General features: G+C 56.5%; 2 protein-coding genes across 8 annotated transcripts in view; one reads left to right on the forward strand and one right to left on the reverse strand.

The window, feature by feature from the left end:
* Positions 1-12,381, forward strand: part of SZT2 (SZT2 subunit of KICSTOR complex) — a 55,536-nt gene extending 43,155 nt beyond the window's left edge. For 5 of the 7 annotated variants that reach the window (XM_035332757.1, XM_035332759.1, XM_035332760.1 and 2 more), the window contains exons 60-73: positions 62-141; positions 446-571; positions 2,295-2,500; positions 2,619-2,712; positions 3,845-3,925; positions 4,366-4,440; positions 5,513-5,578; positions 6,745-6,958; positions 7,233-7,416; positions 7,748-7,870; positions 8,125-8,626; positions 8,917-9,033; positions 9,258-9,326; positions 11,845-12,381. In XM_035332757.1, the coding sequence (XP_035188648.1) occupies positions 62-141; positions 446-571; positions 2,295-2,500; positions 2,619-2,712; positions 3,845-3,925; positions 4,366-4,440; positions 5,513-5,578; positions 6,745-6,958; positions 7,233-7,416; positions 7,748-7,870; positions 8,125-8,626; positions 8,917-9,033; positions 9,258-9,326; positions 11,845-11,988 (2,081 nt within the window). In that variant the 3' untranslated portion in view covers positions 11,989-12,381. The remainder of the gene's footprint in view (positions 1-61; positions 142-445; positions 572-2,294; positions 2,501-2,618; positions 2,713-3,844; positions 3,926-4,365; positions 4,441-5,512; positions 5,579-6,744; positions 6,959-7,232; positions 7,417-7,747; positions 7,871-8,124; positions 8,627-8,916; positions 9,034-9,257; positions 9,327-11,844) is intronic. The other 2 variants (XM_035332763.1, XM_035332764.1) reach the window with 1 other exon arrangement.
* Positions 12,382-12,931: 550 nt separating this feature from the next.
* HYI (hydroxypyruvate isomerase (putative)) lies at positions 12,932-15,412 on the reverse strand. The gene is made up of 8 exons (XM_035333757.1): positions 15,187-15,412; positions 14,994-15,105; positions 14,365-14,479; positions 14,145-14,223; positions 13,921-13,970; positions 13,522-13,591; positions 13,214-13,348; positions 12,932-13,059 (listed from the first exon to the last, which is right to left on the reverse strand). The coding sequence occupies exons 1-8, from the start codon at positions 15,380-15,382 to the stop codon at positions 12,971-12,973; spliced, it is 846 nt and encodes a 281-aa protein (XP_035189648.1). The 5' UTR covers positions 15,383-15,412; the 3' UTR covers positions 12,932-12,970.
* Positions 15,413-16,269: the final 857 nt, after the last annotated feature.

Raw genomic sequence — 16,269 nt, forward strand, 5'->3', positions numbered from 1 at the left:
ATGCAGTGACAACACTTGGGGATGTGGCTTGATACATCTATGGCTGCTCTCTTTCCTCCAGAGCTGGAGAAGCAGATGAAGATTGAGAATCTCTTTGTGACCTGGCAGCAGAGATCAGCGCAGTCCAACATGCCCATCAGTGTGAGTGCAGCTCAGGCGGGCAGACAGCAGTGGGCCCAAGAGGGAGCAGTGGAGCTCAGAGTGGGCTGTATGTCGGGGTGGTGTCTGGCTGCGGAGCAGTGCTTTCTGCTTGAACTTGTGGGTCTGCTGGGCTCTAGTGCTGGGCTTTGTAACTGGGGCTTTGCTGCCCAGCACTGGAAGAGCTGTAAAAGCAGGGTGGTTGCCTCAGAAGTTTGATCCCCACTTGAGCAGCATGGTAATGTTACAGACAGCTTGTTCCTGATCTTGGTGAGGTTTGTAACTGTGTTCCTCTTGTTCTATGCAGCTGGCAGACCTGGAGACCCTGAAGCAGTCCTCACGCCTTGTCCACTACTGTGCTACCCCTTTGCTCTTTGACCCAACCTTCCGGCAGCAGATCCAGACTGACCAGCAGGGCAAGGTAGAAGGGAAGGTGAGTGTCAGAAAGGGACAGTGGGGTTTGGTTTTGTGCACTGGAAAAAAGGATGGCTTTGCAGTCTTTTTTCCAAGATAGCTCAGAGTGGAGCTGACCCCTGCATTACAGGATAAATCTGCACCCTCAGCACAGGGCTTTCACCATGGTGAAGATGGAGACTGAGAAAATCATTGGGTCATCAGAGCCTTTTTCCTGCTGTTGCGCCATCCTTGGGAAGACTTGAAATCCCTTGGCTACTCAGGGAATCCAGGGACGACTCTAGCAAAGCCAGCTGTCTGTCTCTTATCTGTGGGGAAACAAAATTTCCCCATGTGTTCAGCAGCCAGACCTGGTAGAACTTGCCAGGGCCCAGCAAATAGCTGGAACAATTGGAAGCAAGCTGCCTGAATCCTGAGCAGGTTGTGACCAGAGTCTAAGCGGTGCAGATCCTGTACTGGCCATTCATGGTCTGTACGTGTGAGAAGGGAAGAAAAGGCTGTTGTAATTTATCTAAATGTCAAGAGGATTCTGACAGGGTCTTTAAGCAGAGGTTGCTACAGAAATTGAGCACTCAAAAGAGAAAAGAAAAGTATTACCCCAATGAAAACTTAACTTTGTGTTTGGAACAGAGCAAAGTGAAAATCGGCTATTTGATTTGAAGAGCCTGGCAGCAGGGGCTACAAGGTTGTGTATTGGGTTCTGTATCTCCCGATAAGTTATCGCAGCACATATGAGATGCCAAGCTCTGAGATGCCATGTAGCGCTTCAGATTGCTCAGAACAGAAATGCTGAAAGGAACTCCCTTGAGCAGCCTGTGAAATGAGGGTTATTTTGGAGCTGGGACCTGGTTTCCAGGAAAGTGTGGGAGGAAACTTTAATGCCTCCTGTATTGTACACTACCTGCAGAGCCTGTATGAGCAGAGTAGACAGCCCAGTGGATTTCTGCAGTTCATGGACAGTTTCATACAAAAGGCAAACTAATTAGAATACATCAGACAGGTGTGTTAATATCCTAATTACCAGGGGGTAATATCCTAATACTTTTCTAAAATCCTAGTGGATAAATGTCTTAATTTGGACAAGTGAGACACCAGGCATCTTGTGGCAAAGGCACTGAACTAGAGCAACTCGGAGAAGGTTAGAGAATAGCTGGAGAGACTCTAGGTAAAGAGACTACTTCTGGGGCAGGTGGATGAAAGGGCAGACAGAAATATGTGAGAAAGCCACAGGCTCCAAGTAGGGAGATCAAGAAAAACTTCAGTGTCTCACAGCACAAAGACAAGTCGTATTCACATACATCAAAAGGGGAACTGAAAATGGTTAAAAGGAAACGTTATTCATACCCTGTTACTGAACTAGTAGTAAAACCCGAGATGTCACCAGGAATCATAAAAGAATTGGACTGTTACATGGCAGCAGAAACTGAGGCACCATGGAGCTCTGTGAACCAGCTGTGAGTGAAACACCACTTTGTGTAAGCCATTCTGCAGGGGGAGATGTGAATTATCCCCTTCTGCCAGTGCACCTTTTCTGGCGGTCTGTTGCAGTGCTGTTAGGTCAGTCAAGGGCTGGGTAAGCCTTGGATCTTGTGTTCCAGCACGTGCAGTGTCAGCTGTTAGTGCTCTCTGGCAGCGGGGAATCTGCCCTGTGCTCAGCCAGCGCAGCTGGTGGTATCCCAGCGAGCATCCCCTCGCACAGCAGTCACAAGAGAGCTCCTTAGGAAATTATTTTTCTCTTCCAGAAGCGCCACCGCTCAAATGACTCCACAGCTTCAGGGAGAGACCGCAGCCACAGCTGTGACTCAGCGGAAGGGCTGCCCTGCAAGCTGAAGGAGGAGCCCTGGCTGCAGGAGATGTGCAATGCCTTTTTGCAGCAATACATCCAGTACCTGCAGAGCATGGGCTTCATTCTGGTCCAGGTGCGGCCACCGTCACCTACCACACGCAGGTCAGTGATGTTCTGGGAGAACTGTTGGTGGAGAAGGGCTGACACAGAGCCATGCCCTGGTTTGGCACAACAGGAGAGGTTGGCTCCCCTGCTCAAGGGGCTCTCTTGTCGCTTCCAGTAGCACAAGTCGGATCCGAGCTCTGGCAGCAATGGGTGTGGAGGGGAGAGGATCCTTTTCCTACACAAAGCCAAAAACAGAGGGGAGTCCAAAGGTGAGTGCTTGTGCTGTTAGAGAAGTGGAACTGGGATGGAAGTCAGGCTGTGGCGTGGGGTGCTTCTGGTTGGCTTTTGAATCAGTTTCTCACAGAAGGGAGGTGTGAGAGCAGAGAGGGGACTGAAGCAGGAAAAGAATCCACGTAGACCAGAATCATCTTTGGGATGTTGGGCCAGGTGAGACCACCTTCCCTTCCTGCCTGTCTCCCTGCTGCTCTCAGAAACCCTTCCTGAGACTGGGTGGAACCAGGGCAAATCTCAAGAGGACATTAATACCTTGAAAGTGCAGTAGGATGACCTGAGGGCAGGGGATGCTGCCTTCTTGTGTGCATGGCTAGCCAGGAAAGGGACTGGCTACCTGCTGTCTTTTTTCACTATCAAATGAGTAATGGGGGCTAGCGTCAAAGTGAAAGGGAGTGTTTCTTCATTCATCTGGTAGCGCTGGTCTTTATCAAAAGGTTTTGTGAACATTAAGAGCTTATATGGGTTCAAGAGAGAATAGGTAAGTACCTGGGAGAAGAATCCATCAAAATTGCTAGGTAGGCAGAATCCACCTGTGGGTTAGAAAACTCAGGGAGAATGGAAGCGCAGCATTTGCTGACCCTGTTGTCACCCTTTCCTGGTACCTGCTTATGGGTGAAGTTGATACAGGACCGTGGGCAAGACAACACCTTGCAGTTAAAACAAGGAACATCCACTGGAACAGCTTAGCGCAGGGGCAAGTGAATTTTCTGGCAGCCAAGCTCGAAATCCCAGTTGGATGCCTCTGATAAGTACTGTGTCAGGCAGATATGATGATCTGGTGAGTGCTCAGCAGGGAGAGGTGGGAGTGAGGCTTTGTGGGCAGCATCACCCCTCAGCTCACAGGGCCTTCAGAATCTGGGACACCCTGCCCAGTGTGGGCAGGAGGTGAAGGGAGCAGCATCTCTTGAAGGCTGCTTATTAGCTTTGTTAGAATTCTTCTCACAGTCAGCTCTGGCATGGCTGCTCACCTACCTCCAGTGAGGATGGATGGTTGAAGTTCCTCTGTTTCCACCTCTGCCACAGAACCTCATGGCAGCCTTGCACCCTTGTGTGTGGGCTGCTCTCCTGTGCCAGAGAGCCTCTCCAGCTTTGTCTTTCTCTTCCCAGAGCACAAGCCCTGCTGTTGCCACCTATCATCTGCAGAGAGCTCTTCCAGGTGGGATTGTGCTGATGGAGCTGGCCTTCCAGGTGAGAGAACAAGAAACAAAGGATGGGCTGTGGGAGTCTGGGATGGTCTGAAGAGGAGGCGATGTGTACAGTGAGGAGTGCAGCAGGAATGTATGATTATTCCTTTCTTGTCTTGCATCTTCCACAGTCCTGCAGGACTTTGGATCAGCTAGGGACAGTTCTGAAGGGATGAAAGGAGTAAGAGTTGCCTGGAGTGGAACTGCCACAAGCAAGAGCTTAGCACCAGGTAGCACTCTGTGCTCAGACATATGTTGGCTGGTCTTCCCTGAGGCCTGCTTAGTTCAGACAGGAGAGGAGATGAAACAGGAAGCAAGAGTGTCAGGGACCCAGCCCAGAGGATGAATTGACAAGTCTGGGGTGCAGCCAGCCTTGTGGGAGTTGCTCTCCTTCCTCGGAGAGGCCCAAGGCCTGTGCTGTGCTCAGTGTGCTCTCTCCTCCAGGGCTATTACTTCTGTGTGAAGCAGTACGCGCTGGAGTGCTCGCGGATCCCCATGGGCCAGTCTGTCAACTCCCAGGTAATGGCTTTGCAAATGCAGTTGGTGCTCCTTGGAGTCAGGGGCTGCTGTGGGAGAGGCAGCGATCTGTGGGACAGAGTGAGCATTTTGGGTGCAGCAAGTTCTGGAAAGCTCGGCCCCCTCCTGGAAAAGCAGAACCGTGCAGAGCCTTGTGCAGCTACATGCCCTGTATAGCAGGCTGCTTGAGCAGACCTGGAGTGCAATGCAAGGGGATGGGGTTTTTGCAGAGGATGACTCTTGTCCTAGCTTTGGGGAGCAAGATGGGACATGCTGGAAAGGAGCAGGAGCAATTTTGGCCAAAAGCGGCTGCTCCAGGGAACATCAGTGCATGGAAAGCCAGAAGCTTTCTGCTTCCATTGAGCAAGGGGGAAACAGAATGGGAACAGGGATCTGTGAACATGGCTGGCTGCCTTTTGCTGGAGAAGATGACTTTCTGCACCATGAGCCCTGGTTCTTAATATGTCTGCCTTGTTCTACAGCATCACGTGGCTGCCTGAACCCCTCTCTTTTGGTGTGTTAGGGTGTCTCCTGCCTGTCCCCAGGGGACTAGGTGGCTGCCTGGGGGCTGGCCACCCCCAGCCTGTTTGAGGCAGCAGACATGTATGACCATGCTGTCCTTCCCAGGGTGGCTCTGTAGCAACGTTTTGTCTTATATATGTCAAGAATAGCTCTGTAAGCTTAGAGCCTACTAGGATCTTGCTGCAGTCCCTGAGAGCTCTCTGAGTCTTTTCTGGGAAGCCTGCCTTGCATAGGGCAGGGTTACTGGTCTGCAGCTGGCATTGCATGGATCGTCTAGGCTCTCTGGCTCACTTGGGAAAAGGCTTTTGCTGGGTTCTGCCGTGGGAGGGCACGGTGCTGGGAGCAGTGGGTGAACAGTATGGGGCTTGCTGCAGGGGGCTGGCCAGCTTTGCCAAGTGCTGGAACTAGCCCAGAGGTGTCCCTCAGGTGCGGCAGGGCTCCTCTGCCCTGTCTCTCCCCATGTCCCACCCTGGGCCTGTGTAGGACAGGCTGGAGCAGGTACAGGGCCGTGCCTTGTCCTTCTTCCCACTGGCTGTGCATCTCTCTCCATCAGGGCACTCTTGCAGCCAGAGCTCGCAGCAAGAGCTGCATGGGACCCAGCTCCGTCTCTGAGTCTGCGGTACGTCCTCTCCTCCCGCTGCCATGCTGGGCACGGCAGCACCTGCCGCGTGCAGGGCTGAATCTCCCACGGGCTGTGCTTTCACCCTTTGTGCCCCAGCAGCCAGCCTCTCGCCTCCTGCTGCCGGAGCAGTACGTGCCACAGAGGGCAGCACAGCTTGGGAGGAGGATGGGGTGGGCCTCGGGTGCTCGCATGGGGCAGCGCCCTGTGTTTCCTGCTCCTTACCCTGCCTTTTCTGGGACAGAGCTACAGGCTCCTCACTGGGCTGGTCCTGGATGTGCTGGCTGCCCTCTGGCTCATGGGGCAGGGAGCAGACGTGTTCTCGTGCCAGTGCCTCCTGCCTGCTGGTTTTCCCTGCTTGCCCCGTCCTTAAGCCAAGGGATAATGGTGTGGGTTAACTGCCCAAAGAGGGCAAAGAGCTGAAAGACATTAAAATGGTACTCCGGGCTCCTGGCATGAGGGTAAGGCTGAGGCCTTCACCAACACCATCCCCTGCCACAGCAGCTGCAGCTGTGCTGGGGACATGGCTGAGGGTGTGTGTGTGAAGGCTGGCGCTACCTTGGTGAAGGACTGGCATGCTGGGCAGAGGTGACAGCCATGCTAGGGAGGCTTTCCCCCAGGCACAGCTGTGACACACCAGCCATGGCTGGGTCTCTGTTTTTTACTGGGCATTAGCAGTTCTGATGCCCATCTCTGGGTCCAGCCACTCTGCACAGGCTCGTGCTGCCTCCTGCTCCCAGGGCTGTTCGGTGAGTCAGCCTTTGCCTGAGGATCCAGAAGTTGCTGGGGCTCCAGCCCCTGTGCATCCTGTACCTGCTCAGGGACGAGGCAGTGCAGAGCAGCGCTTGGCTGAAGGGAGGCTGTGTCCTCCTTCATGTCCCTGTGGCTTTCAGATTAAGGGGTACTGATGCCAAAAAGGAGGCAGTGCTGATCGGTCTGTGCTGCTACTGGAGACCAGTGATGAGGTCAAGTGTGGAAAGTGCTACCAAGTTGGATCACTTCGTCCCAGGGGCCAGGTCTGCACGTCTGCTATTTGCACTGTGCACACAGCTTCTGGGCTGCATCCTGCTGTGGTGTCTGGGCAGGGGTGACTGCGCTGGTGCTGCCATGCACAAGGGTGTGAGGTGCCTGGTAACATGCCTGCCTTGATTCCCTGTCCCCCACAGCTCTCCATGCTCTTCACGGAGGAGTGTGACAAGGTGCGGGACCTCATGCACGTGCACTCGTTCAGCTACGACTTCCACTTGCGTATAGTCCACCAGTACCTGCTGGGCTCCCACATGACTCTCCGCCAGGGCTACCACCTCACCAGCTTCCTGGAGGATTTCATCGCCCATCACCCTGACATCCCCAAATTTGGCCGCAATCACGTTTTCCAAGGTGAGTAGCTCAGCATGTAATCAGTCGGGGGTTGATCACCAGCCCATAACTTGGCAACAGGTTCCCAAGTGTTTTACAAATACACCTGACCCTGTAAGCATCCAGGAGGAGGGTGACATGAGGTGCCACTCCAGGGGATAGTCCTTGCTGCCCTGTTGTGGAAGGGAGGCTGGTTGCTCTAGAGCTGTGTCTAGAGCAGTTTGTAGGACACTGCTCTGCCCAGGTAACAGGCACCGAGCGACTCCCGTGGCAGTAATGTGTCCTCCTCCACTAGGCATGCTGGCCCTGCCCACCAACATGATCACTGCCCACCAGCTGTACAACTACATTGCTGACCACGCCAACACCTACCACATGAAACCCCTGCGCATGGCCCGGCCAGCTACGGGCAGTGACAGCAAGAAGGGGACGCCAGGCACCGAGCAGAACGAGTACGCGCTGGTCTCTATCTGGAACAGGTGAGTGCATCTGCTGCAAGATCCTGGAGCTGCCTCAAGTTGCCAGGCAGCACCCCAGTCTTGAGGAGTTTGCCCTCAAAGGTGCCAGGAAAGCTGACTCTGTCCTACATAGCGCCAGGCAGTGGTTCTAGCCAGCTTTTTGAGATGATGTCCAGCAGAGGTGGTGTATGTGGTGGTGTTTGTGTATGCATGTGCAATTGACCCGCTTCCCATAGTGCTTTTGAGGGGTCCTGCTGTGTCAAATCTCGCATGCCCAGCAATTCTGTTGTGACCAAGAGCTCTGTGGGAACCAGGTGAGATCCCCTTCACATTGATGTGCTTTTGCTCCTAGCTCGGGCTCTTACAAGGACTCTGAAGGTCTGCGTCATCACGACGACTTTGACGTGTCCCTGCTGGTGTGTCACAGCGCAGCACCATTCGAGGAGCAGAGTGAGGCAGAGAGGCGCATGCTCCGGTGAGAACTGAGGGCCCAGAGGCATGTCAGTAAAGCTTCCTGGCTAGGAAAGAGGGCTCTGGGAGGGACTGGCTTTGTCTGGGACATCACAAGCAGGTGTGGTGCTACCTCGGGAGATTCCTCACAGGGCAGTGTGGTATCTGCCCTGGTGTGGGCAGAGGAATACCCTTACTGGTGGGGAAGGAGGAGCCCTTCGCAGTCCAGCTGAGAAGGGAGCAGCCCTTCCCTAGGTCACAATGTCTCCTTGCTCTCAGCTTGCGATTCTACGTCATCATGACCAGCCAGCGGGAGCTCTTCCCCCGGCTGACGGCCGATATGCGGCGCTTCAAGAAGCTGCCCCGCTTGCAGCGAGAGGTGCTGGAGCCGGTGGTGGGCCGGGCGGCGTGGGAGGCCGCGGAGCCGGAGCCGAGCCTGGCACGGCAGCAGCCGGCCGAGCAGGAGCTGTGGCAGGACGTGGAGGACAGCAGCGAGTTCTACGCAGGGGGCAAGCAAGTGAAACTTGGACCTGGGCTCTTCTACACCTCGCCGCTCTTCCCCTTGCTGGCCTCGGAGGTGGCCTCGGCCCAGAAGCAGCTCAGCAGCATGGTGCAGCTGGCCAAGTGCCACTGCCGCAGGGACAACCTCTGGAAGCGCCTCTTCCTCCTGGAGCCGCTGGCCTCCGACAAGCTGAAGCTGGGCAAGCTGTCACTGGTGGAGCTGGAGGAGCTGCTCGATGCCGTGCATGGGAAATCCATTGCTGATGTGGATCCCCAGCTGGTGAGCAGCAGGGCTGTAATCCTGGTGCCCAGCAGTGGCTGTCATGCTCTGGGGGAGGGAGTGGGGCTGCAGGTGAAGGGCCTGCAGGGCACAGCTCTTCCTGCTTGATGGGGGGGCGGAGGCAGGAGCATGGCTTCTAGCTGGTGGGGGAGGCTGCACAGGTCCGTCTGTGGAGAATTACGGGCCCTAGGTCAGCACACCTTTGGGAGATGCACTTGGTTTGGGTCTTGAGGGCTGCTGTAGCATTATGGCTGCTGGTGCAGCTGAGATCAGGCCCTTTCCACCCCCAGGGCTGCTTCCTCACCATGACGGTCTCGTGGTACCAGAGCCTCATCAAAGTGCTGTTGAGCCGCTTTCCCCAGAGCTGCCGGCACTTCCACAACGCTGAAACTGGCACCCAGTACCTGGTAAGACCCAGCCTGTGGCCCACCTGTGGCCTGTCCCCTTAGGCCCTCTCCTGCCGTGGCTTCCCACAGTGTGGGCTTGGTGGGTGCTGTCAGGACAGCTGGGGTGCTGCCACGTTGCTCTCCGCTGCTCCTGATCGGGCCCCTCACCCTGCACGTCAGCACGTCCCTGGGTGGGTGTAGTCCATAGCCCTGTCCTGAGGTGTGTGCTGTCACTTTCTTAACAGGTCGTGCTCAACCAGAAGTTCACAGATTGCTTCGTTCTTGTGTTCCTCGATTCTCATTCAGGAAAGACGGTAAGAACTTAGAAACACAAGAGCAGTTTTATTGGCTCAGGCCAGGAGTCTGTCTGGATTCACCCAGCAGTGGCTGAGAGCAAGTGCCTGTGGGAAGAATAAGAGCAAGTCAAGAAGCTTTTGATACCTTTCCCAAATAACTGTCCCAACGTCTGACCATCTGGCACAGGGCTGCCCTGAGCTAGAGGCCTTTTTATTTAATAGCCCTCAGTGGCTTTATTTCTTTTGGTTAATTTCTAATATCCGTGACTTCCCCTGACTTGCAGCTCCATGATGCAATTACAACCTGGGTAAAGAGCTTTCCTGGCTTGTTTTTTGGACATACTTACGCTTTCTTTATTTGATGCCCCTTTGTTCTTCTATTCGAAAACAGTGAGCAGCCAATCCCCTTTTTTTTCATGGGGTTGCTTTTAGATCCCTCGGGTTATTTTGGTCCAGGCTGAGTCCTTTCTATTCAGTCGAAATCTAGAGCACACTTAACTGCAGTGTTGCAGGCTGCTCCTACCTGAGCAAAAAGGAAGGGGACCTGTGAGTGAGGGTCACAGCAAAGCTGCATGGGCCTTGGCCTTCATTGGACTTGAGAGCAAAAAATATTCTGTTAGCAACTGTGCTGCAGGCAGGGGATGGCGTGGGTCACAGGGAATGCAGCTCCGTGTGAGAGCAGCGGATCTACAGAATGCTTCAGTCCAGTGAGGCTTTTGCAGGGACTGTAGCATATCTGATCCCTCTGGAAACAAATTGCACGGCATCTTACGTGGCTAGGGGAGACTGAAGAGGTGGTGCCTGCTGGAAGGCTGCTCAGTGCTTCTCGCCACCTGATGATGAAGAGTCCTTCCCATTTTGAGCTGGAGCTTTTGTTGTAGCCACTTTCATCTGTCGCTTCTCAAGCCAGTCATAGCTCAGAGCTGAAACAGCTCTTTACACATGCCCGCTTCTTCCCAGCCCTACACCCACCTCCACGTTTGAAGGTGGGATTTTCTGCTAGCCCCGCTGCACAAGCTTCAGGCCTCCCTTCCCCGACGGCTTCACTGTCCTTCACAGCCCGAAAGGCTCGGGTCAGCCCTTGTAAACACAGGTGTCTGGGACTGCACCCTGTGTTCCTGAGAAGTCTCAGCAGAGCCTTCTGCAGTCGCAAGGCAGGCTTTGCTGTCCCTGCCGGCTGCTTCTGGTACAACCTAGGGTGGTTTTGCCTCTTGGTGGCTGTGGCACTGCTCGTAGTGCCACCGCGTGGTCACTGACGAGCCAGGCCCTTGAGCACCTCCATCGCCTCTCCCGCTGAGCTCCGTTTAAGAACATGAAGGATTTCTGTTATAACCGTGTACTTTTCACTAAATGATCATCCTTTTCCTGTGGCCTCTCAAAAAATCTCTAGGGCTTTTTTCGTATTATCCCAATTCACTTTTGTATTAGTTCCTCAAGTTTTATCAATGTGCTCCGCATCTTTGTGCCAGACTCATTGAAGTACTAGGCAACGTGAGTCCTTAAACCCGTCCTGGAGGAACTCCATTTGTAACCCATCTGCAGTCAACCACTTCCCCTTTCAGCTCTACCCTTTTCACCTTATTTTTTTTTTTGCATTAATTCCTATCTTCAGCTTACCTAAATTTCCCATGTGGCCCTACATCAAATCCTACCCGAAGCTCAGATAAGATACACCATGATTCCTTTGTCTAGAAATATTACCTTATCAAAGAAAACTCTCGTGTTAGCACATCGCTTTGGTAAAACAGAGCTGCCTTTACCTGTTCCTTCCAAGCCTGCTTTAAAGCCTTGCACGCTCCTGGAGTTAGGCTCACAAATCACTTTCTCTTCCCTTCTAAGTGGCAGCAGTGCAGTTGGTGCTTTGCAGCTAGGAAGCTGTTCTCAGGGCTTCACAAGTTTGTTAGGAGGCCCTGGCTGCTAGATGTGCTCTATTTCAGCTCTGGAGAACATCCAGTCCCCGTGTCTTGCCTCCACGATGCTGCTCTGAGTGCACTGAGTCACTCAGGTGTTTCTTCAGCTTCGGTTCCTGCAACCTTCTCTTCTGCACCCTGTTCTCTGCCCCCCTCTGCCCTTGCCCCACCTTGTTGGCACAGTTATTAATGAGAACGGAGCAGCTAGCATTTATTTTTAGGATTGCAGTTATTACAGCTAATCTCCTCCCCTTCCCCATTCGTTCCACTCCTACTCTTTGCCTTTGTACAAGAAATTTCCCTCTAATTTCCCTGGAACCCCTTATTACTGTGGAGGCAGTAGGATCCCCTCCTCTCCCGAGGCAGCTGCTGGGGTTTGTGTAACTGCAGACGCACGGGGGCTGGGATGGGGAGTGGGCATGTCCTTGCACCTAATTTCCCCCGTGAAAATTGGGAGGAGGCTCAAACATGCTGTCACAGGAGGAGGCACAGCTTAGTGCCGCTGGCATTTTGGGACTTCTCCAACTCTCTGCCTGACTGCCAAGCAAGTGCCCACGCACCTGCGCTTGGGGCTACGCAGTGCTCCCCCTAATCCCAGCTCCTGACCCGCTCCTTCCTCTCGGCAGAGCCTCACCGTGGTTTTCCGGGAGCCGTTCCCAGTGCAGCCCCAGAACAGCGAGAGCCCCCTGCCGCAGCTCGTGTCCACGTACCACCACCTGGAGTCGGTCATCAACACCGCCTGCTTCAACCTCTGGACAGGCCTGCTCTAGCGCTGGCACCCACGTCCTGGAGGGACACACGTACTGCATCTCTGCGTGCCTGTGCCGTGGGTGAGGAGGGGGAAGAACAGGCCGCCGGGCGGGACCTGTTCTCAGCACTGCTGGCAGCATGCATGGGTACCAAACAGGAGCTTGCGGGTGGGCGCGGGCAGCCTGGCTGCTCCTCGTGGGCTCCAGCCCCAGCTGCACCTTGGTCTCTGGCTGCCTACTGGGGCCCTGGGTGCAGGGTTTGGTGGGTTTGAGTGACCTTGAACCAAAGCACAAGGACAGGAGCTTGGCTGCTGCAGCCTGGCTGAAGCAGAGCAGCTCTCAGGGATGTGCCTTTGGCACCTGCAGTGAGTTCTGCCTGCCAGGAAGGGCTGGAGGGGCACAGTGGGCAGCACCGCACAGCACTCTGCCCGCTGGTGGAAAGACTGTACCTCCGGGCAGGGAGGCTGCCCGCTCCCAGCCCTTTGCTCTCGTCAAGAGAGCATCGAATGGGACAGGAAGGGTGAACTGGACCAGGGGAAGGTTTTATGGAGGTGTACATTTAAAGCCATGGACATATCTGTGAAATAAACTCAATCAAATCCCTACTTGTGTGCTGTAGGCTAGAATGTGGCAAGCCTCCCAGGGATGCAGAGGCAACCCTAGCCCTTCAGCCTGCCTCCTCTGGAGCAGGGGAAGGCTGGGTTTGTACTGTGGTCTGAGCAGGAGCAGCAAGCTGGAGCTGGCCTGGGAAAACACACTTGTTTCCTAGGAGTGAATGCTGCTTCAACACAGGGGCCTGGAAACTTCTGCCTAGACGCCCCCCCTGCAGACTGGAAGTGAAGGTGCTGAGTATGGCCTGGGAAAGGGGAACAGGACATGGGTGCTCCTAACTTCATGTTAGGTATCAACGCCTTCTCTCCCTTCTTCCCTCCTCCCTCCCACAGAAGACAGACATACTCCTGTGTTAGGCTGTTTGACGTTTTATTCCAGTGATTTCCTTGCTTTAGTCTGTTGCCTTTCTGGTCCCACCAGGCTGCAAACCGCGGCTCTCCCAGTACGAGCGCAGCCAGCCCAGACCTTCCACCGTGTCTCCTGCAGTGACAGACACAGTGTCCTGCTGGCAGCCCAAAGCAAGCTAGAACAGCTTCTGCTCTGTTGTCCCCTGGTAGGGACCCCGTTGTCCCCCAGTGCTGGTCCATGCTCTGCTGGGGAGCTCAGGCCACACGCTGCCCCCAGGCCCACTCACCTTTTGGAGTGTACTCACACCCCACATAGCCGGTGTACCCAAGGGACTCCAGGAGCTCAAAGATGTAGGGGAAGTTCAGCTCCCCAGGGCTGTCGGGCTCGTGCCGCCCTGGCACCTGTGCTATCTGGATGTGACCTACAGAGGAAATCAGAGGCTGTGCCCAAGGCAGCCCTGCCTGCAGCTTTCTGCAGGTACAAGGTAAGCTGAGAGAAGCCCTTCATCCCCAGCTGGCGTGAGGAAGGAGGGTCCCCTCCCAGTCCGTCCTGCCCCGTGGTCACAGAGGAGCCCGTTCAGGAGCAGGGCTCTACCAATGAGTGGGAAGTACGTCTCCAGGTTGCGGGACAAGTTCCCATCCATGATCTGGCAGTGAAAGATATCCTGTGTAAGGAAGAGGGAAGATGGTGCAGTTGTCTGGGGATGGCTGTGTCACAGTCCCTGACCCTCCCCCTGTCCCCAGGATGGGCTAACGTGCCCTTGGCCACTGGGACTTCCTGGGGGCCCAGGCACTGTACTCCTGTGTGCTGTGTTCTGGGGCTGGAGGAGCAGGGCTGCCCAGCCCTGAAGTGTAACCCTTGCCTGTGACCCTCATGCTGCTGTGCTGGGTGCCTCCTGTTCTCAGCTATGCCTGGGCACTGGGGTTGTTCTGCATGTGGGAAGCCAGGTACCTAGGTGGGAGGTGGACCCTGGAGCTGTCAGTGCAGACTCACCAGCTGCAGCTTCAGGTTGGGCCGTCCCACCTTCTCCAGGATGGCAGCAGCTATGGGTGCAAACAGTGAGAGCCAGTCACTGCCAGGCTGGAAGCTTCAGGCCTTTCTTCAGTAGAAACCCGGCTTTGTGCTCAGGTAACAGCGAGGGGTCTGCCTTCATTCAGACAGTGTGGGGCTCCCCCTCCTCCCTTGAAGGAGACGTTAGGGAGAGATGTCTGCCTTACCTTGCTGCGGGGTGTTCAGGAAGTAGCGAGGGTCGGTGATGCGGCTGTTAATAGGCTCCACCAGCCCGATCATGTCCTCCTGGAACAGTAACATCACCCTGCGGGACAGCCCTCACCTCTGCAGTGGGGAACACTCCTTCCCACTGCCAGGCTCTGGGGGTTCTCCATCCTCGGTACCCTAACAGCTCCCCCCCTGCAGCAGGACTCCTTCCCTCGTTACCTGGGCCAGGATGTCGGCGGCATATCTGAGGTTCTCGATGAAGGTGGTCTCCATCTCACCAACCAGGGCTGTGCGGTCGGCACCCTGAGGAACCCGCCCGGCCATCAGGTGGATCCTGCAGACACACAGATCCAGTCCCCAGGCAGCTGCTGGCTCCAGCCAGACTTCCCCGTGTGCAAAGTGGGATCAAAGGGCCGTGCTGATCGGCTGGAGCGGGTTGTACCAAGCTCCTTGTGTTTCTTACAGCCCCTCTGCTGGGCTTTGGTCAGCGGGGACTTTGATAAAGGAGCCGTGGTGGTGTGAGAGGGGAAATTACTGCTATAACTGGAGGCGAGGGGGGGAACGGAGGGTTGTGAGAGGGGGACTGCTGGGCGGAGGTGAGGACAAGAGCCCCGGGGGGTATCACCGGGCCGGAGCAGAGCACCGGGCACCCTGTGCGGGGGGTGGATTTGGTCCTGCTCCCGGGGGGGCTCTGCACAGGGCGCTGCCTCCTGCTGCGGGCGCAGCCGGGCCGGGAGACTTCAGGCTTTGCCCGAGGCTGCCTTCACCCCGGACAGACCTCTCCCGGGGCTGACTCCTCCCGGGCCCCCGAGCCCCGGCTGCCGGTGCAGGGCCCCGTGGGCACCTACCTGTGGCAGCCCACCTCCCTGGCGTACTGCACGGCGGCGGCCAGCCCCTGGCGGAAGGCGTCCTGCCGGCCGGGCACGGCGCCCAGCCCCAGCTCGCCCCGCTCCCGGTCCCCTAGGAGAGAGCCGGGGAAGGGCGGTCACCGACCCCGCTCCGCCGCCATGGGGGCAGCCCCCGGTCCCCCCGCGGCGGTACCGGGCGGGGCGTTGAGCAGCACGATCGGCAGCCCCGCCCGCTCGGCGGCGGCGCGCAGGGCGGGGGCCGGGCAGCCCTCGGGCCACGCCGCCTCCGCCGCCGCGAACCCGCAGCGGGCCGCGGCCTCCAGGCGGGCCGGGAGCGCCGGCAGCTCCGCGAACAGCCACGAGACGTTGGCCGCGAAGCGCAGCGACATGGCGGCGGGGCGGGGTCATGCAGATCAGGGGGCGGGGCTGTGTAGATCGGGGGCGGGGCCAATCAGATCAGGGGGCGGGGCCATGCAGATCAAGGGGCGGAGCCGCCGCCATCTCGTGGCTTCGGAGCCTGCCCGGGGCTGGGGCTGGGGCTGGGGCTGGGCGGCTGCTGAGGGCTGGCGTTGCTCTCGCCCTCGCCCTCATCCTTGTCCCCATCCACAGCCACCAGCCCAGCACCCATGGGTGACACAGCACTGCTCTGAGCCCCATCACAGCAGTGCAGGGACGTGGCTACCACCAGCTCCTGCCTCCCTCAGTGACAAACCCACCAGGGGACCCGAGCTGTCCCCTGGGGTGTCCCCAGGGCCCCATCCAGGTCCTCTTGTCCCCATCTGCCTCCACCCGCACCTGGAGGGCTTTGGAAGAGGTCAGGGCACTGCAGGCAGAGGGGAAGGTGGCAGCAAAGCTATCTGTTAAAAGAGTCTCAACTCAATTAAGGCTATTGATTAATCAATTAGGAGAAGCTTGACTTGACTTCTCAGCAATAATCAGAGCTGTCCCCGGTGATGGACAGCTGCAGGCCCCGGGGCTGCCGTGTGTCCCCAGGGCGCGTCCCCTGAACGAGCCTGGTGCTTGCCACTGCTCCTTGCCCCGGTCCATGCTCCTGGCCCTTGCTCCGTGGAGCCACAAGGCTCCTGCCGAGGCCGTGCCCGCTCCAGCTGAAGGAAACCCGGCCCCAGCCACAGCTGTAGGTCAGGCACAGGGCATGGTCCAGACCTGGGAGGGCGCGGGTGTGAGCACGAGAGACGGATTCAGGCAGCCTGCACATCAAACCTGCCCTGCCAGCACCGAGCGCATCTGCTGGGCTCTACAAATTAACGGCGTCTTT

This window comes from Oxyura jamaicensis, chromosome 8 (assembly GCF_011077185.1).
Source record: "Oxyura jamaicensis isolate SHBP4307 breed ruddy duck chromosome 8, BPBGC_Ojam_1.0, whole genome shotgun sequence".
Lineage (NCBI taxonomy): Eukaryota > Metazoa > Chordata > Aves > Anseriformes > Anatidae > Oxyura > Oxyura jamaicensis.

Bases quoted from the DNA above. Each gene is read 5' to 3' on its own strand.
- HYI (XM_035333757.1), bottom strand. From the start codon at position 15,382: ATGTCGCTGCGCTTCGCGGCCAACGTCTCGTGGCTGTTCGCGGAGCTG. The intron at 14,480-14,993 runs GTAGGTGCCCAC...GTGTGTCTGCAG, and splicing joins AGGGAGGTGGGCTGCCACAG to GATCCACCTGATGGCCGGGC. The intron at 13,592-13,920 runs GTGAGTCTGCAC...TTCCTTACACAG, and splicing joins CCAACCTGAAGCTGCAGCTG to GATATCTTTCACTGCCAGAT.